A 24709-nucleotide genomic window follows, 5' to 3' on the forward strand; every position below is an offset into this window, starting at 1 on the left:
GGTGTTCACGTGACATGAGAAGTGAGGAAATGAAGCCGAATTCCACAGCTCGATGATGTGCCAAATTACGGAAAAGTCATTGTGACACATTTCTTCTATCTCAATCAACTTGTTTTCTATATGACTGTATTTATATTTATATTTTGCCCCAGTCGGTCTGTCTGTTTTATCAATGATTAGTGTTCCACGATTGAACGCAATGGGCATGCTTTTTAAGTGCGCAAAAGTTGAGCATACATTTTTTTTTAATTTCGTTAATAAGAATGAAAAATACATTTAATTTATATTCTCTCTCTGTTTTTTATTATTACTGATATTTGATTTTAAAAAAAGAAACTCAGTATTCAGTTTAGTTTAATTTGCCTGTATACATTCTGATAGGATATAATGCGTAAATCATACAATACATTTTTATGTAATACAAATTATTATAGAATTTATCAAGCATTAGTCGTCAATAATGTATTACTATATAAATATAAACTATATATATAAAAAAATAAACTATTAAACTGTAACCTATATTAAAATAAATTCTGCCACACAGAGACTGAGGTTTACCGTCTGTCAATAATCTCGGCTCAAGTTATTAAACATTCTCACTCTTTTTAGAACATCTTTGGTCCAGTTTACAATAAGTGTCGGTCTGAGCACTCTCTGTTTGTTCTTATCACGAGCGAATAAGTGGTTATTTGTTTCCGAAAAAAGGCATACCGTTATCTAAAAATGTAAAAGAAAAGTTTTGAACCTTTTCCTTCAAATTTTCTGCGCTGAACTTTATCTTTTTAATTTTCTTTTTTTTTAGCCTACGTTTTAAGTGATGATAGATAGATAGATAGATAGATAGATAGATAGATAGATAGATAGATAGATAGATAGATAGATAGATAGATAGATAGATAGATAGATAGATAGATAGATAGATAGATAGATAGATAGATAGTGTTCATGTTTCCTTTCATTTTGAAAGTACCTTGTTCGTCAAATTAACTGCGCTGAACTTTATCTTTTTAATTTTCTTTTTTTACGTTTTAAGTGATAGATAGATAGATAGATAGATAGATAGATAGATAGATAGATAGATAGATAGATAGATAGATAGATAGATAGATAGTGTTCATGTTTCCTTTTATTTTGAAAGTAGCCTTTGTAGAATATTTTTGAGCTTCCATATACTGAAAAACAAAAAAAAAATGGTTTAATTGATCAAGCACAAACAAGTAAATAAATGCATCAATTTAAAACATTTATTTTACAGTTATGACAAACATTCACCGCACATTAATTTGAAAATACCATCAAAATAAGTAAATAAATATCATTTTGCACTTTATTATAAAAAATAAAAGTTGATCATTTTTCGCATCGGCAATGACGGGTGAGTTTGTGCAGAAAGAAGTAAATAAAAACAACAAAGATGGAGAGAGAGAGAGAGAGAGAGAGAGAGAGAGAGAGAGAGAGAGAGAGAGAGAGAGAGAGAGAGAGAGAGAGGTGCATCTTTCCTGTTACAGACAGCGCTTGGCAAATGCATTCTGACCCCGAATATAAACTAGGAAGGTAATATAAAATCTCTCAAACTGTACAAATGCTATCTACATATTTACACAGCCTACAGTCCTATTATGTTTTTCAAAACCATTTGACATTTTAATGGTTCATTTAGTTTCGTCTATTGTAGTAATGGCCCATGAAACTATTTAGCCCTCTTTAACTGAGGCATGAATTGGCCAGATTTATTTTATTAAATCTATTTCACATTAAACTTGTTATTTCGTATAGCAATCTCAGGATTGAAGGCTAAAAAGAGTAAGGTGTACCATTTTCACAAACTTCATACACAGAAATGCACATGGATAACCCTAATATCTCTAAAGTGTTAGAAAACTCTATGTTAGTGGCTTTGATTCATTTTTCTTCGCTTCAGATCTCGTGCTTTCCAAATTGTTCAGTCACGATAAACGAGATAATACATTTTTTATATATATAAAAGTCCATGGTTCGTTCTCAAAGTTCTCAGTTCTGTTATCAAAGTTCAGTACTTTATTTTGAGTCACTGGTCAGTCGTGGCATGCTGACGGTGCTCATACCGGACACATGAGGCGGAGGCACCTGGCACATGCTACACGGACACGGGATCCCGGGACCCCAGTGCTGGAAACCAGCGCCGAGTGGCCCTGAGGTCGATGGTGCTTTGAGGAGTCCGTGATGCGGTCTGACGGCTGAGAGACCCGGGCCGGAGAGAGATGCGGCACTGGAAACTGCTGGTGGTAGCAGAGGATGATGTACCGGGTGAGAGGAATGCGAGACAGCAGCAGGGTGACCCGCTAACGGAGCGGCCGCGTGTGCAAGAGTGCCGCAACCGGATGGGTGGAAACCGGCGTGATGGGCCCCGCTCCCTCCACCGTAGATCTCGCTCACGAGCCTTTTCATCTCCTCCAGCGAGTTGCTCAGCATTAGGATGTAGTTGCGCGCGAGCAGCAAGGTGGCTATTTTGGAGAGCTTGCGCACGGATGGCCCGTGGGCGTAGGGCATGACCTCCCGGAGCCCGTCCATGGCGATATTGAGGTCGTGCATGCGCTTCCTCTCGCGGCTGTTGATCTTGAGGCGCATACTCTGCAGTTCGTTCTCGGAAAGAAGTTTACGGTCCTTTTTGGAGAGCATCTTCAGAGCCATTGCGTCCTCATCGGCGCTGGAGCTGCCATGCAGATCTGCGCCTCTTAACTCCGGAGGAGAATCGCTCTGCGTGGAGGAGACGGCGCCGGAGAAACCCACGGACTTCTTGACTGCGGAGAGGAAGAGATCATCGCCTTCAGGAGAAGAAGGTCTACTGGACACTCGGCTCGTGTCGGAGTCCATGATGTTCAGTGCGCTCGCAGATTCTCGCAGATGTCAATATTCCTTTAAAAGAAGGTAATGATTAAAAACAAAAACAAAACAAAAAAAATAATTTTACAATTAAATAAATGTAGGCCTATTAAGAAATAAAAGTTAAAGTAAAAAAAAACTAATTAATATGGTTTGATTAAATGCAATATAGAAAATTAAGACTAGTTCTAGAAATTCATATAAACTCTCCAACTCCATAAGTTCCCTAAACTAAAGATGTTGAAGTTTGTTACACAGTTTGCGAGTTTAGTAGAGAAAAAGCAAACTAGGCCTATAAAAAATATAATTATGAAAACAGTTGGGCTATAGGTTATCTAATAGCTCAATCAAATCCTAATAGCATATAAATTACTCAACTGAATAATTGGAAGGAGAACATAATTTAATCATTTAAATCAATTAATTGTATGCTACATTGTTTCTATACTTTAAAAAAAGTCATCAAATCATTGCATTTATTTTCTATATATTCAAACTTACCGGTAGCAGGTGCAAGCGCGTGTTGGTGTGTATTGTTGGTGTGTTATTCCAGTTCACTCTTGGACTGTTTGTGTTTGGCACGCCCGAGAGTGACGAGGGGTATTTTATAGTAGGTCCCTCCTCCCCATCACCCGGGGGCAAGTCACCGGGACAATGTCAACGCTTTTCCGACAGCCCGTCAAGAACCAATGAGCTCCAGTGGGTGGGGGTCTGAAAATCTGATGTCATTGCAAAAAAAAAAAAAAAAAAAAAAAACCTGAGGCTTCATTAACTGCATTAGACACACTCCGCATATGGTGCATCCTCACAGTCACAGAACATCGTTGGGTTTAGATTACAGTGAATCGGTTGAACAAACAGTGCAATCTGTACTGAAGATATTGAGTTAGTTAAGTCAGGTGGTGCATGCGTCCAGAAGAAGGCTAAAACCTTCAGGGAACTTTGTTTGATAATTTTAACTGTCCTAAAAATGCACTCCACATTGTTGGAAATTAAATGGCAATAAAAAAATAAAAAATAAACTGCACTCAACAAATTAATATTTTCACTAATTAGACATAGCCTAATTAGACTATTTGTAATAAATTGGTATTTAAAAATAATTATATAGGCCTAGCCTATATTTTTAATGGTAAATTCTTTAGGCTATGTGTGGTGTGAACATGGATGCCGATGCAAGTTTTTCTTCGTGGTCTTGTGTGTAGCCTATTTCCCGCAGGATTGAGCGCAGACACTGTTTTGCGGTTTGAATGCGCTCATATTGTTTTAACCCGGTGACCCCATGCGGGCGCCTGACAGCTGACTGATTTCAGCCGTTAAACGCATTTAAAACGTTAGGAAACGAGGCGTGCAAAATGTTTTTTAACGGTTATGATCTGAAACATTTCAATTAGGACAATATGGACGAACAAACGTTTTTGTTTCGAGTAGAAGACATAAACATGTAGCTGGCTCCATCTATAGTGCTAATATTCTCTTATAGCCTACTTTGGAAATTAATTGAACATAGCCTGCATAAACACACATAGGCTATTTGGCGCTATAGGCAGATAGGCAGATAGGCAGATAGATAGATAGATAGATAGATAGACAGATAGACAGATAGACAGATAGACAGACAGACAGACAGACAGACAGACAGACAGACAGACAGACAGACAGATAGATAGATAGATAGATAGATAGATAGACAGACAGACAGACAGACAGACAGACAGACAGACAGACAGACAGATAGATAGATAGATAGATAGATAGATAGATAGATAGATAGATAGATAGATAGATAGATAGATAGATAGATAGATAGATAGATCTTCAAAAGAGTCTGGAAACGTGTTTGTTCATCTATCTGACTCCACAGGTGCAGATTTAACAGACGCATCAGTGAGTTTAGGAGAGACATCACCAGATCAAGGTCTTTAACATATTTTCACTGAAGCATCTATGAGCTGTTGTTGTTTGGTTGTTTTCCCCGTGCGGACAGTCCCGTCTGTCTGTTTGCTTGTTTACTCTCGTTAAATACGCTTATGCAAATGAGTTGGTTTAAACCGTCGGTGTCGGAGAGAAGTTGTAGTTCAGTTCCTTCATTATGAATTCCGGTAATCTCACTTGTTAAGTGTACCAAAATGGTAATATATGCCGCGACTGTCTGGATTAGAAACGGGGGGACAGAAAGAGCCCTATTGTCGGAGCTGCAGTTTATTCCTCGCGCATATAATTATCTGAAATGTCACCCGGGGAAGAATGCAATGCACACAAATTCACACACACACACCCACACGACACACACTGACTGACAACTGTCTTGGGAGCAATTACAGAGAGAGAAAGACAGGGGCTGGTCTGCCCTCGATTCATCCCAACTTTGGTAACTGTAGTCCACCGAGAATGTTGCCAATTAAGGCTAATTAAGAGCATCCATGACTGACGTCATTACCTCTTGATTTAGATTACATTGAGGCAATGAAAAATATGTACACTCCATCTTACAGACCTGCTTAACAAGACTTAAGGCATAAACACTGGCCACATTACAGAGTGATTATAAGCAGCCAGTCAAAGCCTAATGAGCAATGTTCTTAATTCTGTGGATCAGTTCATAATGCACATTGTCATTGTTGCAATTGTGATTATTTGTAATATGCATAAAAATTACACTGATGCAAAGTGATGCTTTATTCAGGTTTGGGATGTGTTTTTCGTTTTTATATTGCAAAACATTTCAATTAACCAAAAAATTGACATGTTTGCATTAATGCCGGTTTCCAGACAGCATTTACAGCTTATTCAAACTTCACAGTTCAGGTGCAGAGAATTAAATCAACTGAAATGACAGAAATACAGAACTGGCTACATTTGATGTCGTTCAGTCGTTTAATTAAAAGCTATTTGTTTAACACAACACCTTTCCTGCCTCAGAGAAAGAGGGAGAGAGAGAGAGAAACGTTAGATACGAGAGCTTTTGCCACCTCAGGGTGAATGAATGTTAGCCTGGCTGTTGAGTGTGGAGGGAGACTGAGTGCTAATTTCCGCCTGTTGGCAAATCCTCTTCTTTTCTCATTACCTTTATGAGATAATGATGTGTTTGCGTGTGCATTCCAATAATGAGGTGGGCAGAAGGTGTGTATATGTGTAAAAACTGTTAACCCCAAGAGCTAAATTAGCCAGTGTTGTAACTGCAGTCATACTTAAGCTAATGAATCCAGCTGGAGTTGACTTTCAGCTTTTTTCTGCAAAACCCAAAACTCAACATAAGCACAGTAGTACTGATAAACTATTGTAAAACTTTACTGTTATGTCACGGCACTTTTTACATCTTCAACATTTTCTGCTGTTCTGTTAAACAGAGGTTCTTTTTAATCTTCTTTTTGATCCTGTGTCTGTTTGTTGTGGAAAATAAATGAAAATGGGGTCTAAAACCACTAGTGAAAATGATTTCCGGGGTTCTCAGAAGTGGAAGTTGTCAAAGTTGTGTAAACATTTATAGCGGTGAATGGAAACCATGCACAACATCTCCATTTGCTCCCAATAGCAAAACAAAAAAGAAAAAGAAAATAATAATAGACTGCATGATTGTGTTAAGAGATTTTCAAAAGAGTAAAAAACAACAAGAAAAAAGATGGGTTACAGTTAGGGGTGTACGATACCTTTATGTCATGATTCGATACGTATCACGATACCGAACTCACTATTTTGCGATACTCCATGACATATGATAATAGGTTCACTATTTATTTTACTGTTGATTAAAATGCTAAATTTGATATTACATTGGGGGTGTAACTGAATAGGCTTGGACTTGGTGCTGGTGACCCAATGCACAGGACAAGTGACACCAGAATAAAAATATTCATGATTCTGAAGCTGAAAATTCAGATTTATTTTAGACAAATATGCTTGCACTCTGTCACTTACTAGATATATTTTAAATAAAGTAGGCCACTTTTTACTGATATCAAAAGACATTTGGCATTATCAGGACCCAAAAATATTCCCGCATTATTATACATTATATTCAACATTATATATAGTAGTTTAATGACACTGACACTCTGTAAAACTCTGAAAACTCAAAAATGTTATTTTGGGTGAACTATCCACGATACACATTGTTGCATTTTTGTATTGCAAAATATTGTGACACGATATATTGTTACACCCATATTACAGAAGAGTCAAATTTGCTGTCACTCTTTCTGCCGTTGTATTGGAAATATCCACACAGCGGTGTTACCTACTTTTCTGAAATGTATTGCCAAGGTAATATAATATAAAGTATTGTATTATAAATGTACATTAATTTTTTATTAAAATATGAAATATGGATAGAATTGCAATATAACTGTTGAAACGCATTGTGAAAGGGTCCAAAAATTACGTTATCACCATAAAAAGTGAAATTTCTTATTGAAAAACTAACATAAATTTCATAATTTAATAGTATTTTTGTCCTCCTTTTGCAGTCGATCTGCGTGAACTCCACAACTTAAAGCTGGTCATGGTAAAGAAATTCATCATTGTCACAGATTTGCATAATATTGAGGTATTTTTTCCCATCATAACTTGCAGTTTAAGATTAACTTCTGCACCCTCATCCATCCTGATTCCGTCCCCTCACCATCCAACAGTTTTTTTCCTCACTAAACAGCCTTTTTTTCTTCCACAATTATTCCAAACAGTTTTGATTCAGTGTAGCATTGCTTTAATATCAGAAGAAAACTTTCACTCTCACCCTCTACATCTCTCTTTCTCTCTCCGTCTGGGTGGCAGTTGGGCTTATGTTGTGTTGAATGCCAATAGTGAAGAGCAGCATATGTGAGCTAGTCTTAATCCTGCTAATCTTCCCTCCAACTGAAAAAGAAAGAAAAAAGAATGAAAAAAAAAGAAAACCTTTTCTCTCAAGTTTCTGAGCCCAAATGGCTTTCTAAAGAAAATCAAAACATGCATCTTCTTTCCTTTCTTTCTTCTCATCCAGACACCTCATATACATAGTGAATATAAGTGTTGATGGCATTTTTAACATATGGACATCACAAATTTCTGGCCACAACATCTCAACAAACAGTTCCCCCCACCCACCTCTTCCTCTCCCTGCTTTTCTCCTCTATTACAGGAGTGTAAGTTGTTGGGGTCTACACAAGTCTTTTGTCCCTACAACAGCCATTAGTAGGTAATTAAGTCTTAACATAGCCTCTGCTCCCCTGGCTACTATTACACCCTGCTCAAATGGAACGGCTTACAAGCTCCTTTACACGGCCGGACAAATTGAATGGTGCTCATCAGGCTCTGCCTATTATTCCTGCCACCCCATCTGGCTGCCAGCGGATAAAGGGGGATTTGCAAGCGGTGGTGAGGGGCATGCAGACCGCTGTGCTCAGGCTGAGAGCAGGAGAAAGACCAGGGGCTTCACTGGAGAAGAGCCCCCTCCTCCCTCCCTCCCTCCCTCCCTTTTTAAGGTGGCTGCTTCTTTTCAGGAAAAAGCTGTGGGATTTGCTGCAGCCAAATGCTACAAATGTTACCACAACCTGCTCCCCTGATCCTGCAAGAGGGAAAGAAAAAAAGGAGGGGTGTGTTCTTGTGCAAAGCAGGGGGGATGCTGAGATGGACCCCGAAAACGAGATGATGTCAGTATGGATATTAATCAAGCAAAATGTTTTTGTATCTTATGAAATCTGCAACTAAAGGAACACCAAAAAAATTAAATATTTTTTTCCCATTATTTAATCACTCTAATAATGAAAAATAAATAAATAAATTGACATTTTTAATGTCCATAAATTTAAAATGGAAGTGGTCCAGTGTGTTTTGTATGAAGAAAAACGGTCTAAACATTTTTCAAAATATATTCTATTGTGTTCCACAGAAGAAACTCATACATTGGTAAGACATGAAAGTGAGTGATGGCAAAAGTCCGTTTTTTGAAGATTTAATTGTGCTTTTGGAGTTGTACAGTACCAATGATACTGAAACCCTTTTCATCAAATTCTTTTTTTTGTGTGTGTAAAAATGCTACAGTAAGAGCTTGTTAATTGGTTAACTGTGGGTTACAGTACCTTACCATTTATCGGTTAAACAGTGTAACATCACATACACAAAATAATGTAACATTTACGGTAAAACAAAACAAAAAACAGTAAAAGGACATTCCCAGAGGACCCTGCATGATGTGTTTTTTGTTTTATATTTTCTGTTATTTAGTTTATTGCATTATTTTAGTGCCATGTGTGTTACCCTGGTGGTGTTGTCATTTTTGGGTATGACCCATTTGCACTGTTTATAAGCAAGTTTTTGCCATGTTTTTTGGACAAGTTACGGTGATCTCTGATTCAGCATGTGACTTTCTATTTTACCACCTGTATTATTATGATGGTTATTACGGTAATTTCTGGCAACAACAGCTGACGTTTTTTATTTAACAGGATATTTTTAGTGTAGCTACTCGCCTGAACTCAGTTAGTCTTAGAAGTAACTAAGAGATAAAAATAGGAAGGGACCAAAAAGACACAGAGCTCTCTCTCCCAAAAGTCACTTGAAAGAGAGCATTCCTGTACTATTGGTTCCTGGTCCTTCACTCAAACACATGCACTTACCCTCGTGATGTCTAACGAGGGGGCTGGCAGCTTTATTACGAGCATCCCCTCCCACAGGCAGGCTGAAGCAGTAACAGGTTGGGGTTTTGTTTTCAAAGGAGGAGAGTTGTTGTGGTGAGAGCTGCCCTCTGTGTCACCCTTCTGTTCCCCAAGTGCCTGTGCGCTGTTCTATTGTCTCTGCTCAGATTCTTTAGTAGGTATACATCTCTCCATCCCTCCTCTGCATCCCGAACTTTCACAGCAGCCAGGGGTCGAGATCATCAATGTCAGCCTCACACTGAATGTTCACCCAAAAACCTGAGCATCTTCAAAGAATGGGTGGCACTTCCTGTGGATATTCTGCAGAAAGAAAGAAAGAAAGAAAGAAAGAAAGAAAGAAAGAAAGAAAGAAAGAAAGAAAGAAAGAAAGAAAGAAAGAAAGAAAGAAAGAAAGAAAGAAAGAAAGAAAGAAAGAAAGAAAGAAAGAAAGAAAGAAAGAAATAAGCTGCTGCATGAAAATCTCCATTACTTTTTAAAGACATTTCTAAGACTTTTCCAGGCGTGGAAATTTCTTGAGGTAATATCTATATTCAAGGCTAACAATATTTTACAGCACTGAATCAATATAAATGCCCTGAGCTAACCCTAACCAACCCCAACATAAAATATTTTAAATTAATAATATATTTCAATCTTTTTAAGTGTTTTTCAAATGTTTTATTTTCACTGTTTTTATTGCTAACTTATTTATTTAAATTTTACATTTTCATGATTTATTTAACGCTTTTCAACTACTCACAAACCCTGCAGTTCTCTCACGAACCCTCAGGTGTAAGCAAACCCCTGTTTGAAAAACTTCTCAATACCTAAATTAAATGTTTGGCTTAGATAATGAAGAAGGGGCTCTATACTGATAAAGTACATATGTTGAATGCATCGTGAAATTAAAATGAAGTAATAAAAAAAGATAAAATACATATAAAGATGGAACAGAATCTATCTGATTATGGAAAACTCACTCTCGAGTAGAATATTCTACACAACATTCGCCACACATCCACAAGTTCATAAACATCCCCAAATTCCGCTAAAACATAATTCTTCCTGTATTTTGGCAGGGCTCAGTGATCATAATAGTGTTTTGATGTGTCTTTGCGCGGCTGTGTTTCGTTGCAGATACGAAGGAATGCCGTTGGGTTTTCTCACCCCTCTGGCAGCGTCGCTCATTCAATTCTTTTGCCATTACGTTGTCATCAAGCCATTTGGCTGCTCTGGCCTCATAAGTGCGGCAGAAGAAAAGAGCTAGTTGATTCAATTAAAGCCATACCAATTCAACTCCACTGAGAGCCAGCCAAGAAGGTTCTTTCAGAGAGAAAGGAGAGGGAGAAAGCGAGGAAGGTAGAGGAAAGCCTTTTATTCCCTCTTGCCTCAGATTTGAGTGCACATATTTAATGTCGTCTAGGTAGTCTAAATGTGTCTTCCATTGTGGATTAAGTAGTAGTGTTTTTTGCCAAAACGGTTTATGAAGCAAAAATGGTGTTTATGCTTGTGATCCTCATGGTCTGTCTGTGCATGTGTTTGTCGCAGGGGCCAGCAGTGGCCGTTTGTCACCGTGAATAGGCTCAGGGTGGTTCACATCATTGGGGCATTGAAGGTGTCTCCTCCCCTGTTGTAAAACAAGGGTGTGTGTCACACGGGGACACAGGAGGCATTGTGCTCGTCGCAGGGGCTACCGTACCACCCAGAGTGTCCCCTAAATCTAATCCCCCCCAACACCTCCCCACGACCCTGTCCGGCCCACGGCCACAACCCCGTCCTGACCACTACCCGCACAGGAGAGCGGGATGGACTGTGAAGGTATAAGTCAGGGATGGACATTGGGGCTCCGATGCGTACGTTTATAGAAAGAAAGAAAGCGTGGGATGAGATCGAGGCCTAGAAGAGGCGAGGGGGCGTGTCTGTGAGTTTCCCCTAACAAGATAGGTCAATGGGATGATTGATGGCTGCAGAAGTGGGAACAAAACAAGGGGAGGTGATAAAAATCAGAAAAGAGGGGAAAGAATGGAGAGGGAACGAGGGTCTTGTATCCGAGTTAGGGACGTCTGTGCGAGTGTGAGAGTGTGTGGGAATATTTACTGCCCCGCAGAAGTGGGCGGCTCTGACTTGTTGCTAATTAGCGGGGAGGCATCTGAGCTCTGTGTACTGTGGGTGTATGGAAATGGCAAGTATGCAGGGGTAGAAGGAATACGACAGGATATTTGGGTGAAAGAATGGCTGTGCTGACCACCTAAGATGACCCCCCTCACACACTCGCATATACATACCTAAAGTTACACACCCCTCACTACTTTCCCCCGCCCTCTACAAATTGATGTAAATGAGCAGTGCTTTTAAAATAAAGGCAAATAATTTATGGGCAACTGTCAGTTTCTTGAGTCAGAAACACACACACACATACACACAACCAGCAGGGCTCTTAAACTGAAGAGTTCAGGCTTGTGTTTTTAAGAGGGGTCCCTTGTCATCTGAAGTACTCTGAAGAGGATCTGCAAACTATCGCAAGCAGGGACACGGGCAAACAACACATTAAGACATACATTCATATGTACAGTATACCAAACACACAAGCTGTTCCTTATTTACTAGCTTTTACTACCTTATTTACTACAAAGTACTAGCTTATGTTTCTTGGCACAGTCAACAGGCAAAAAAGTCTTTAACTTTCAGAGTCAGAACTCTGAAAATCTGACCATTTTTATGTCAAAATAAAGGACTTCTCTTTTTTGTATTTTTGAGTAAAAAATAATAATAAAAAATAATAATAATAATAATAAAAAGAGAAAATTACATCACTAATTAAGATGGACATCACCAACCCTCTTAGACTAATCTTACCTTTTTCCACTCCTAATTTTGAAGTTTCCATGTTTTGTTCTGATGTTCTGAACCTCCTTCAAATTTTTAATTGCCCCTTTTTTCTTTCAATTTCCTTTAAAACAATGTTGGTTTTAATGTAATTTTGATCATGTTGGACATCAATAATCCCCCCCCCCCCCCCTCCCAAAAAAAAAAAAGTGAAATATCAAACAAAAATGACACCATTAATGTATGGAACAGGAAAGTTGCTGGTCTTTCAAGGGAATGAGCCGTGTCCATAAGAAACTTGATCCCAGGTTACTCTTAGAGGCATTGTGCCTGTAATTCAGTAAGTGTACACTAAGTTACCTTGCAATATCTGATATATTTCATGACAAACTTTTTCATACCCTTTACACAAAGATAGATCTGAAACATACCCTGGTACACCCAAAATTATACTCTCAGGGCTCTTTTGCAAAACTTTTCCTTTATTCTCTTCTCTCGCCAACCCATCTGCTCTTCTTGGCACATTCAATTACATTTCACCTTGAGAAAGAGAGTGAGAAAAGCATCAGACTCTAGTGAATTGCAACAATTACGATAAACAAAACCCCCCATTGCTAATGGCTGCACATTACTCCATTGCGGAGAATAACAGGTACAGGGGGATATGGATGGATGGCGGCTATTAATAATATATATATAATATTAATTATATACACATACATGCCCAACGGATTTGGACCTGTTGCTCTAAAACATGCAAACACACTAGACAGTCTCGGAAGTGTCAACCTGTATATGTGTACAAGCTAATTGGATTCCTAGGGGAGTCAATTTTCTACATAGGGTGTTCAAGTCAACCCTTATCCAGCAAGTAAAGCACACAAACCCCAAAAATGCTTTTCGTTAGACTTCCCACAACACACACACAGACACAAGGTCAGCACGCATAACAGTTTTTTACCATGTTTTGGATTGGGTTTCAGAGCCAACACCTCACACACTGTCATCAGCGAGTTAACACCCAACTCTCAGTGGTCACGCTTGCCAGGTTGAGTGTTTAACTGACTGGTGGGAATGAGGGAATTGTATATGTGTGTGTGTGTGTTTAGCAAGCAATCTGTAATGAGGGGGCAGTGTGTGTTAAGGCCTGTAATGAGGTGTGAGAGAGAAGCGAAGACCTTAATAGGCAGCAATTACTGAGTGTGTTGTCAGTGTGCGAGTCTATTTGTTTTTCGGTATATGTATGTGTGTGTGTGTGTTTGCATGCCCTTGTTGCAAAGGTTACTTTGACACCTACTCTCTAGCAATTCCAGCAGAGAACATTTGACTGACAGCATTTCAAAGACACAGATCCTATTTCAAATCTAACTGTTGCGTGCATGGTTGTGTGGGCATTAAAGAGAAAAATTATCATTTAATATAATCCATTTTGTCTGTATTTTTTTATTAGTTTCTTAATGATTATATATAATATAAAATACTATATTTAAATAGTATTATAATTATATATATACACATGTATATATTGTTTTGTACCATTCACACTTTGTCACAGTTGGTCATCCACGAGTCGGGATATATAAATGTATGTTGTGGTTATTGGGACAGAGGTTCCAATCCAGCTTGCATCTCTCTCTCCACTTTAATGTCTGTCTTTTTAATTAAAGACAAAAAGGCCATAGACAAAAAAAAATGACGTAAAGTTACACACTACGTCATCTCTCTTCGATGCTCTTTGACTTTTGGGTGACCTGGTGACGACCTCCCAGGGACACGCTGGTTTCGGGATAGTCCCCAGGCTGACCTCATCAATTAAGATGACGATGAGTTCAACAGCAGCAAGCCACCCCATCGCCATCTTTCTCCCACTCCTGCTCACTCTGTACATCCTTTGTCTCCATTAGTTTCCATCTCTCTGTGTGCATTCCTTCATTAGACACATCTCTCGTGATCTCTGTCCCTGTTGTCCCTTCTTTGACATTGTCTCACCCCTTCACCTCAGTTGAACTTCATTTGCCCTCCATTACAGTAGTTCCTCCGTTACATTCCTTCTGTAATTTTTTTCCAAAACAAAATAACTATTTCTCTCCATGTCTGAGCGATACATATATTTGTGGAGACACAGTCGGGTTCATAAGTCCACATTGAAAACATGATTAAAAAATCTATTTTAACCAGGAGATATACAAAATCAGGTACAAATACATTTCTGATCTGCCCATGTTAACTTTTTTTTTTTTTTTTTACAAAAGATCATAATGTTCTTGCTTCAATTTAAGCACAAGATAAACTTTGGATCATTCTCAAATCATGATAGAGAAGAAAATCATAATATTTAGAAATTACTTGCTTTAAGGTAAACTTTTCACTTAAATTATAACACTTTAACGAAACATAACATGTGGAAAAAATATAAGTAGCCATTTTCATAGGTGGACTTTGAACCTCTTTGCATTTGGGGGTGCTGAATATGCAATGAAACAGGGCCTGTCTAATTCAGAGACACAGTAAAGTAAGACATCTCAGCATGTTTGAGCATGTGTATGTAGGACAGAGAAAAAGAAGAGAGAAAAGCGAAAGAAAGAGAACATAGCTCTGATCTCTGATGAATATGTAAATCCTGATAGCGGCTTGCTCTCCAGGGGACCCCCTTCACCCCTGCTTTCCCACCCCACACAAGAGACGAGGGACCGGGCCGCACTGAAGCTTAGCGGCCCGAGATCTTCACTCCCCGGATGATAATCCCACTGTCCAAAGGCACGGATAACGAGAAGAGGACCATAATCCTATTGTCCCTCTGTGTCACATATGTCGCTTAACACACTGTCTCTCCATCACAAGACTTCGTCCAGAGCTGCAACAGATTGGCCCCCTCCAAAAAAGTGCTGGTCTTTCTTACTGTCCCTCCCTCTTCCTCTAAACATTTTTCATACATAATAGCGCAACCCGCACACACCAAGACCTTTCAGAAAAACCACACAACACGGCATCATCTTCACAAACTCCTCAGGCTGGGTTTGTATCCATATCGCATCTCCATATTGCTGTGTGGGTGGCATGTGGTGGGGTGTGTGTGAGAATATATGCGTGTGTGTGGACGTCCCAAGTTAAGATGCACCCCTCGTCTCGCCCGCCTACCTCAGCCCTACGGCGCTTTGTGTCAGAGAGGACCTGTTGGTATCCGCCTTTGTCATTGAGTGTGTATGTCCATGGGCATATGGTTGATCCACCTCCAATAGGTTCATGTAGGCAGAAAACAGCCATTCATACGCCTATTCAGTCAAGCTGCTAGAGACACAGATTACTATGTCATAACACAGAGGGAGGGAGAGAGGGAGGGGTTTGGAGTGATAGCGAGAGAGAAGAGCGAGAGAAAGAGAGATTACTTCATAAACTTACTCTGATCTCTATGTGTGTGGCGCTGCTCTAGCGATTGAAAAGATAGAGCCATTGTCGTTCTTTCAGGCCTCGACTTCAAACACCTAAATTTGTTGCACCAACTACGCCGAACTTGAGAGATGCTGTGTTTGAATGCAAGTCTTTTTTTTTCTGTTGAATCAAACACCTTAAAGGGATGAAAATTCTGTCATCATTTACTCACCCTCAAGTTGTTCATGTATGAATTTCATTGTTATGTGGAACATAAAAGAACGTTTGTAACCCAACAGTTGTGGGCCACCATTGACTTCCATAGTATTTATTTCCATACCACTGTATGCAAGTCAGTGGGGCCCATCAACAGTTAACTGACATTCTTCAAAATATCTTCCTTTTTGTTCAGCAGAAGAAATAAATTCATACAGGTTTGGAACAACTTGAGGGTGAGTAAATGACGGCAGAATTTAAACTTTTTGTGTGCACTTTTAAGGCCTGGTGGATTTGCACAAAGACGCTGAAGTGCCGCTAGTGAACGCCATTAGCATCTTTTTTAATATCTATATTGTAAACTCTAATATGTCAGATTTGTTTTCCAAATTTGAGGAGCAAAAATGGCAAAGATGTGAGATATCTCACACATCATGCAGCCTTCATGCGATTTCGGATTCGGAATCTTTTTTGGAGTTTATCGAGTTTAAGAGTTTTGTTTTTGGAAAAAGGTAGGAAATATGTAGGATGACGGGTTCATTCTTGATTATTTCTTGGGGAATTTTTATTAAAGCCAAAATGTGTGGCTTTAAGTCTAACAAATGCTATTTTTGCTGTATAAAATCAAGTGGTTATTTCTATACATACACATTAAACACACACTACTGCATAACTGCACAACAGACGTTATGGGAAAAATCCCCACGTTCCAAAACCTGAATGACTTAATTTCTTCTGTGGAACATAAAATGGGATATTTTGAAAAGAATATAGAAAGAAAAAAAAATTGCTTAACATCTTGTTTGATCCCCAACATTCTTCAAAATATCTTCTTATACAAAAACCTATTGTAACTGTATGTAACCGTACTGACTTTGGTGGACTCTTGTGGTGCCATTGAAACATTGCTCTGCATCCTGATCAGCCTAACACAGCATCCCTGTGGAATCTGTATAACAACCGGCAGTCAGGGAAAGTTTTCAGGAAACCCGTTTGAAAACAATCCATTACTTTCGCATTTCAGTTTGCTGCTGTTAGAGGCACAGACATCACAGTGACAGAAAAGAACGTGACATGAGAAGTTTTTGATTACTGCACGAATATCCTTCAAGTGTCCAGTTTCTCAAGTTCAGTGTTTACGCAAAGTTCACTTTCCTGACCTCTGCACTGTCTACTTGTCTCACCGGCTCGGTACTGTCAGTGTTATTCTCTGCATGTCCATACTCGATCACCTTTTCTGCCCTCCTAAGACAGAAAGCCTCTCCTTCTGACAGTAATGGCCATCACTGTCTCACTTCCTCTCATTCTGATGACCTCTCGTTCTCAGGCCCCAATCACTTGTTCGCCAACAGTGTCAACACTGTCATTAAAGGCACATTGTCCTTATTAATTAATGAGTGCTGTTGTTTTTTTTCCCCTCTCTCCCTCTCTACATACTTATTCGGATTAACATATTCATGAGTCGGCCAGCTTTGCAGCAGCTTGCTCGCGAATGGGGCGGCTCTGTTTAGCCTCTGTGTTTTTGTCTTTCTCCATACCTAACCTCGTTTGCTGGGCAGATCCCTGAACCATTAAAGCTCATGATCCCTTTATGCCAGCGAGACTCAGACAGGAGGGTCGGGTTATGAACCCAAACGCTGCTGTTTCACGCACCAGTGAACACACCCTGGATAATAAGGCTCAAATGCTAAGTGTTACAAACTGATTAAAATGTCTGTGTTACAACTTTATCTAGCCACAATAAACAATGCTCCTCCACGAGAAACTACGGCAGCTTTTGATATTGTCCCAGAACTGCCCAAACGTTCCCAGTCCTGGTTATTTTGCAGGGTGATCACACGAAGAAATGTTTATTTGTTTATCATACAGAAACATAAAGCATCCTTAACAAGCATTTAATCCCAGACATTATTAAAAAGTTATGTTCAAAATGATTACAACAAATATGAACTAATTATTCACTGCAAACTTAACCTAAAAATCCCTGATGCTTAATTTGCAGTTTAATCTTATGCAAGGATACACAATATATCAGTACCATATCAGTTATCGGTCAATATCAAAGGTTTTCTATTTATTTGTCTATCAGTAATTGGCTATATGCTTATTTGCTCATACTGTTCACTTAAAAGTTAATCTTTAAAAACTTGAATTATTTTATCACTGTTAAATGTAATCAACAAATTTCAAAATGAATATACATTTTTCATACATTATATGGCTGTGATGCCTCAATCACATGTAGCTTTTCAAATGTTTGATTTTTTTAGTGTTTAGTGTTTTATTTTGCATGAACAGTACTAAGACAAACAGGGCCATAGCTGGACCTTAAAAAATGTGTTCCAGTTGAAATTGTGGGGCCCCTTTTGCCCCGCTAGCGACGGCCCTGATGACAAATTACAGAATAAGCCAATAATTAGCGGCCATTTATTAGCCAATAAACTTAACGTTGGTGAATCCCTAATTTAGTTTATATACAACAATCAATACAACAACAAGCAAAAGTTGGTTGTAACATGATAGATTAAAAAGTATTAGCAATTAACATGTACATTAATATTGCGAATACACATGATATAAGTGACCACATCTGTATCGTCTTTCATTTTATATTAGCTATAATGTATTAAATAAATAATTAAACAAATGAATAAACATCTATGTATGTATATACGTAGAAAACGTATAACAAAAAGTGAGATGTAGTGAAATTATTGAAAAAATGGGAAGGTTTGTCTGCCAGTGATTTCCATTTTTTCCACTACCTTTTAATTTCCTGAGGAGTGAAAGCAAGAACCCCTCTTATTAGCCATTATTGGTTGTGTCCACCACAAAGCCCTGCTAACTGCTAAACATTTACCTTACACACACACAGACTGAATCTGTCTCTCCCTTCAACTCACTGCCCCTGCTTACACATTCACTCACATACACACACTAAAACAGTCTCTATCTCCAACTCTTTGCCCCACACACACACTACAACCAATTTGTAGCCTGCACAGTCACATTGTTTGTTGAGGCTTGCAGTGCAGGCCGCTTCGTTAGCTTGGCCTTTAACGAGCTGCTTAATTGAGCTGTCTAGCGGGCCACCTGTCGCCCTGCACCTCATTAGCATACTAATGCTCCTACATTGTGCTGCAGTGACAGCCAGAGAGAGAGAGAGAATTGAGGGATAAAGTGGGCAGAATGGAGACAGAGATGTTATGATTAACCAATTTTTTACAATTACTAAAACAGGATATATTTAGGTTTGTTAATCTGACAAAATTATGCATATTATCAAACTAGAAATTAAAATCATAATGGCTTTCCTAGATAAGATTTTATTATATTTACCTGTTCCATGTCTTGCAAAATATTACAAATTAAAGTATGACAATGACATGACATTTCAGAGCCCGAAGGTGTTAAAAAAAAAAGAAAAAAAAAAGAAGATTTATAAGTTAGACGTAGGCTACTGTTTGCAACCAAATGTGCTGTGTTGAGCAAATGATACAGCTTTTAAGAGCCAAAATTAATTTGATCACTGATTCATTTTATTACTGAGCTGGATGCAATTGGGCAATGCTAGTGCAATGATCGTGGAAAGGATTAATAGGCTTTTTCACCTTTGTACTGGTTGCTCAAGTGCCTGCTTTCATTCAATTCATGACATGCAGCTGCAGCACCAAAGATATACCTGCCAGAGAGAGCGAGAGAGAGAGAGCGAGAGAGCGAGAGAGAGAGAGAGAGAGAGAGAGAGAGAGAGAGAGAGAGAGAGAGAGAGAGAGAGAGAGAGAGAGAGAGAGGCAGTGTTTTTGTCAATGGTTAAATGGCTTGACAGGTATTGTAGTGTGTGATTGGAGCATTCAGCACAGCCTTGGGCTAAATTTGCCTCTAAACACACTGTAATCTGGAGAGGCCTTTAGACCTCACACAGGACACACATGTGATTCACACTTGTTCTGCCAAACACAAACTAAACTTTTGAAGATAAGCTCCACGCTCGCAGACACTTTTTTAGCCCTGACCCTCGGAGGCCGAGTCCCCACCAGATGGAGAGCCGTCCACCTCAACCACTGATGACCATGAACTTTAACCTGGAACAGGCTGACCGCTCACACTAATCGTCTGACAGATACCCACACAAAATACACACACAGTTCAATAATGTATATCCTGGCTATTTCTCTGGCAAGAGGGAAAATCTCAGTGGTGAGGGTCTGCCAACGGTTCATTAGATGAAGGATTCTTGCTCCCACTTAACATCCCAGAGAGACACTTTAGAAAGGCAAGACAAACACGATGACACTTACCAAATCTGTTTGAAAGACTTCCTGTTTGCAGAGGAAGCAAGCTAAAAAGCTAAAAGTCCAAAAGTATATTGAGCTTGTGTATTTGATGTGCACTAATGTGACAGCAGAAAGCTGGCACGGGGAAACCAGCACACAAAAGATGAGAGGCACCACACTGGGCGACCTGCTCTGCTCTTTTTCAGTCCCAGAGAAAAGTGCAAGATACTTTACCTTACTGCGAGAGGACAGAGGCACAGATGCCTGATCATGTAAAATACCATTTTATTAATAATAATAATAAAATAATAATAACAAATAATAATTTAGTAATAAGTAATACAAAAAAATATATATAAAGTATTAATAATAAATATAATTGATGATCAATTATAATTTATATTATATTTAATTAAACTGCAGCCAAAACCAAAAATAACCAAATTTATTTTGTGACTTAAACTATGAAAACTGAATTAGAAAATTTGAATTTGAATAATTAAGTTAATAGGTTGTTTAGTGGACCTGTTAACTTTTTTCTTCAAATCAGTTTTCAGTAACAATGCTTGTCAAAATTAATAATAAGTGTCAGCTGATCACATCATTCATTGCGGAGCAAGACTGATCTTTAAAAAAATAAAAATAAAAATCATCCAGGCCGTTGTTAACAACCTTTTTATTATACATGCACACCATTGAAAAAGAGGGCAGAAAAAGGCAATGGCCATAGAAAAGAGTAAGAAAAGAAACTGAAAGGTGAGGGGGGAGGGGGGTTATCTGAAAAGGTGGCTGTGGAAATTTAGGAGGGACAAAGTCACATCCATGCCGCAAACGCATTCAATTCTGCCGGTAAATACTGGGTCTGGACAAACCACCATATGCTAATCACCAAAGCATTTTCACGTCAAAATCAGCATCTCTGTCCCGCTTGCTCCCAAACTCATTCTTCCTGCCCATTCTTTCCTCTCCCCCCCGTTAATTACCGTATGTCTTTCGCTTTGATAGAGAGTCTCTTGCACGAATTAGTACAATATTGCAGTCCCCTTTAAAGCCCAACCCCCCCCCCCCCCCGGACTCCCCCTTCTTCCCCCCATCTTGCTGGATTGGGCAACCTTGTGCACGTATTGGTACCGGGTTTTTCAGTAGAACACTTGTCAGTGGCATGCATATGGAAATGTGAGTCTCAATTTTAGCTGCTAACTCCGCATCCCCTCTAAGGCCCCTTGCTGTGTGCCCCCCACTATCACAACTAGGGGATGCTGGGACCTCATGCTGGGGGCAACAAGGCGTTGTACTATTGAGGGATGGACAGGGGTCAGTGCAGGGGTACACTAACAGACAGGACACGCTTCTCTGGTCAAACACCAGCCCACCCCACCCCTATATTCTGGAGCTCGAAAGGTTCGGCTTGACATTGACCAGCTGTCATTTCTATTAAAGCGGTTGTGGTTAAAGTATAGAGTAGAATTGTGGGTTAATGTCTGAAAAAAGAACAATAATATTTATTACTTGAGAACAGACATATAAAATATATGTAATGATTTATCATTAAATTATCATTTTAATAATTGAAAACTCTTTCATGGATCAAACAATTATTTCATACAAATGTGTGTTGTGTTGATCATGTTTTGATCTTTTATGCAAGTGCCATAAAACCAAACAATTATTCTCCTTGCATCTTAAAGTGAAAAAAATAACTTAAACTTTTAAATGGAATAGGACAGGGAAATATGATGTCATGAGAAAAAAATCCCTTTCATTGTATGGACTAGTACGACCTCACTGTAGTAAAAAAGCCTCTCAAGGACATAAGCCAATCAGAATAAGAATAAAAGAGAACACAGAACCTAATCCGCAGCCTGCTATCAAACAGGCCTCTTCTGCACAAGTGTGAGCGGTTGAGAAATGCTCTCTCCGGGCGTACGTGTGTGAAAGCGAAAGGTGTTTGTGGGAGAAAGCGAAATGACAAGTGTGGGAGTGTGTGTTAAAGAGAGTGTGTGAGACTGGCATGCTCTTGACCTGCGGCTGTATGCTGCTAATCCTCTGATCAGGATGCCAGGAGGACTGCGGGGCCTCAGGCCGGCCCCTGATAGACTGCCCCACTCACAATAATACACTGAGACCTCAGCCCATTTACATCCCACAGGCTGTCAGAACCGCTCACACGGTCCACACATTTGATCTCAGCCCAAACAACTACAGAAGGAAACGTACTTGTTTCTGTAATATTTCATTCAATTGTGTAGTATAAATAGTGTGTTTATACTCAACAATGCTACTACACGTAGCATACTATGTGTACACGGATGATGTCCAAAAATAAATAAATATGACAGTCAAGATGCAGACGTGACCACAACCCAAACTTGACAAATGTGAGTTGAATGCTTTACATCACACCATGTGTGAATTATGCTTAAATATTCAAACTCATGTGTTACAAACAGCAACAGAAACATATAAAAAACAATTTCACTCAACTAAAATCACTTAGATTAGTTCCATATATTAAAAAAATATGATTTTAAATTTTTACTACCCTACTACAACTTAAGAATGGGAGGAAATGTAAAATTAGTTATGATTAAGGGGATAACGCAAATTGCAGAGAATGAAAGACAAAGTGCAGGCACATTTGTTTGATGCCTTAGACCAGTTTGAACCCTCTAAAATTCAAGGATGATCTGCTTGAATGTGGATACTGGCTAAAATGGTTAAAACTGTTGTCCTTACTGAACAGCAGAGCACAGCTATGATGAGTAACCTAAAAACCAACATGAAAGGGCTAAAATATCATTCATATACTGGTCAATGAAACCTTAGTAAGTCAAGGCCATTTTTTGACAGTCAGCATAAAGAAACCCGTCGTCCAAGAGTATATAGAAATAGCACCAAGCGCGTGTGTGTTTATGGGTAGAAAGGGGGTGGGGGTGAGGAATCTCAGACTGTCAGGCAAATACTTACCAATTGTCTGTGTAAGAGCGTCTGCAGGCCCCCAAATCCCCACGTTTTGTACGAACAAATTGGCAGAACACGGGGTCTTGTTTGCCCAGCCTCTTTGGGCTGTGGGAAGTGGGTGGGAGAAATTCCCATCAAAGAGTGCCGTGCCTGGGAACAGAAGAACTAGATGCCCTGGTCTGAGAACTGGCCTCCATCAGAAAGAGTGAAGTCTAAAGTAACCAGTGGGGAGACTCATCTGCCTGACCTGACCCGAATACAACTGAAAAGAGGGAAACCAGTCCAGAATTTGACACTATCAGCATCAGATCACACAACAGCAGAGGCGGCGATGGGAAAGGAAAATTATCTTCTGATTAAAACATTTGAAAACGCATTAAATTGATCAAAGTTGACCTTAAAATCCTTTATAATGTCACAAAAGATTTCTATTTCAAATAAATCCTGAACTTCCTATTCATCAAATAACTAAAAAATAAAATAAAAAAATAAAAAAAATTCCACAAGAATATTAGCAGCACAACGGTTTCCAACGGAGATAATAAGAAATGTTTCTTGAGTTCTAAATCAGCATATTGAAGGATACTGAAGGATCATGTGACACTGAAGATTGGAGTAATGACTGCTGAAAATTCAGCTTTACCATACAATAAATTATTTATAAAAAATGATGTTTAATGCATTAATTATGCCTTGTAATGTACCTTAAAGCATGGTATGGTCTCATGAATAATTGTAACCAGTTATAATACATTATAATACTTATGTTACAAAAACAATTTCAGATGTAACAAGGAATCTGCAAACGTTATAATGCATTATAAAATATGACATTATGAATACTTTTAAGTCAAGTGTTATCAAAATATCTTTTGAACAGAGATTGATGTTAAAAGTGTTACAGCTTAACCCAATGTCTATATACACACGTTTAAGTCATGGCATATTTTATGACCAAATATATTGTGTGTGTTCACAGCCTATAAACTCATACCTCAATAAGATGCGGGTGGGTGTTCAGGAAATGAGTGTGTGGACAGACCGCAGGTCTCTTTGAGGTGTGTGTAGCCTTGCGTGATGCCATATGATGATGAGTGCCTCTAGCTGGACGTGACTAATCCTGTTAGTCTAAACACACCAGTTTCCTTTTTTCTCACTGTCTTTCTTCAGTTTCCAGGACACACTTCTCCCTTCACCACCTGAATTCCTAACCATAGACAATCACTTTAGGAATTAACCATGAACATCTGTATTTCAGACGGAGTAAATGTACTAAATGTTATTATAATATTTAGTTTCTTCTTTTTTGGGTAAGAGAATGGGTTAAGCTATGACACTTTTTACATCATACTCTAGGCAAAGAGAAATAAGATTATTACAGATGGTCTGCTATTAAATAACACCTAAAATCAATGAACAACAAATGTTCAAAAACATAAAAAACCTTACCAATCCCAAACTTGTGAATGGTAGTGTACATTCACATTCGCACTGTAATTCTGCATCCAGTTTGTTAACTCAATTCAAATTCAGAATTGAAGTATAATTTAAAAGGCATTCTCAACTCAATTCTGAATGGCACACAAC

General features: G+C 38.8%; 1 protein-coding gene across 1 annotated transcript; it reads right to left on the bottom strand.

Annotated features, from left to right (window-relative positions):
• Positions 1-1227: 1227 nt before the first annotated feature.
• Positions 1228-9569, bottom strand: olig2 (oligodendrocyte lineage transcription factor 2). Its single transcript, XM_079618468.1, has 4 exons — positions 9459-9569; positions 7601-7719; positions 3367-3584; positions 1228-2898 (listed from the first exon to the last, which is right to left on the bottom strand). The coding sequence occupies exon 4, from the start codon at positions 2854-2856 to the stop codon at positions 2041-2043; it is 816 nt and encodes a 271-aa protein (XP_079474594.1). The 5' UTR covers positions 2857-2898; positions 3367-3584; positions 7601-7719; positions 9459-9569; the 3' UTR covers positions 1228-2040.
• Between the last annotated feature and the right edge of the window lie 15140 nt (positions 9570-24709).

Source organism: Phoxinus phoxinus, assembly GCF_949152265.1.
Source record: "Phoxinus phoxinus genome assembly, chromosome: 7".
NCBI lineage: Eukaryota > Metazoa > Chordata > Actinopteri > Cypriniformes > Leuciscidae > Phoxinus > Phoxinus phoxinus.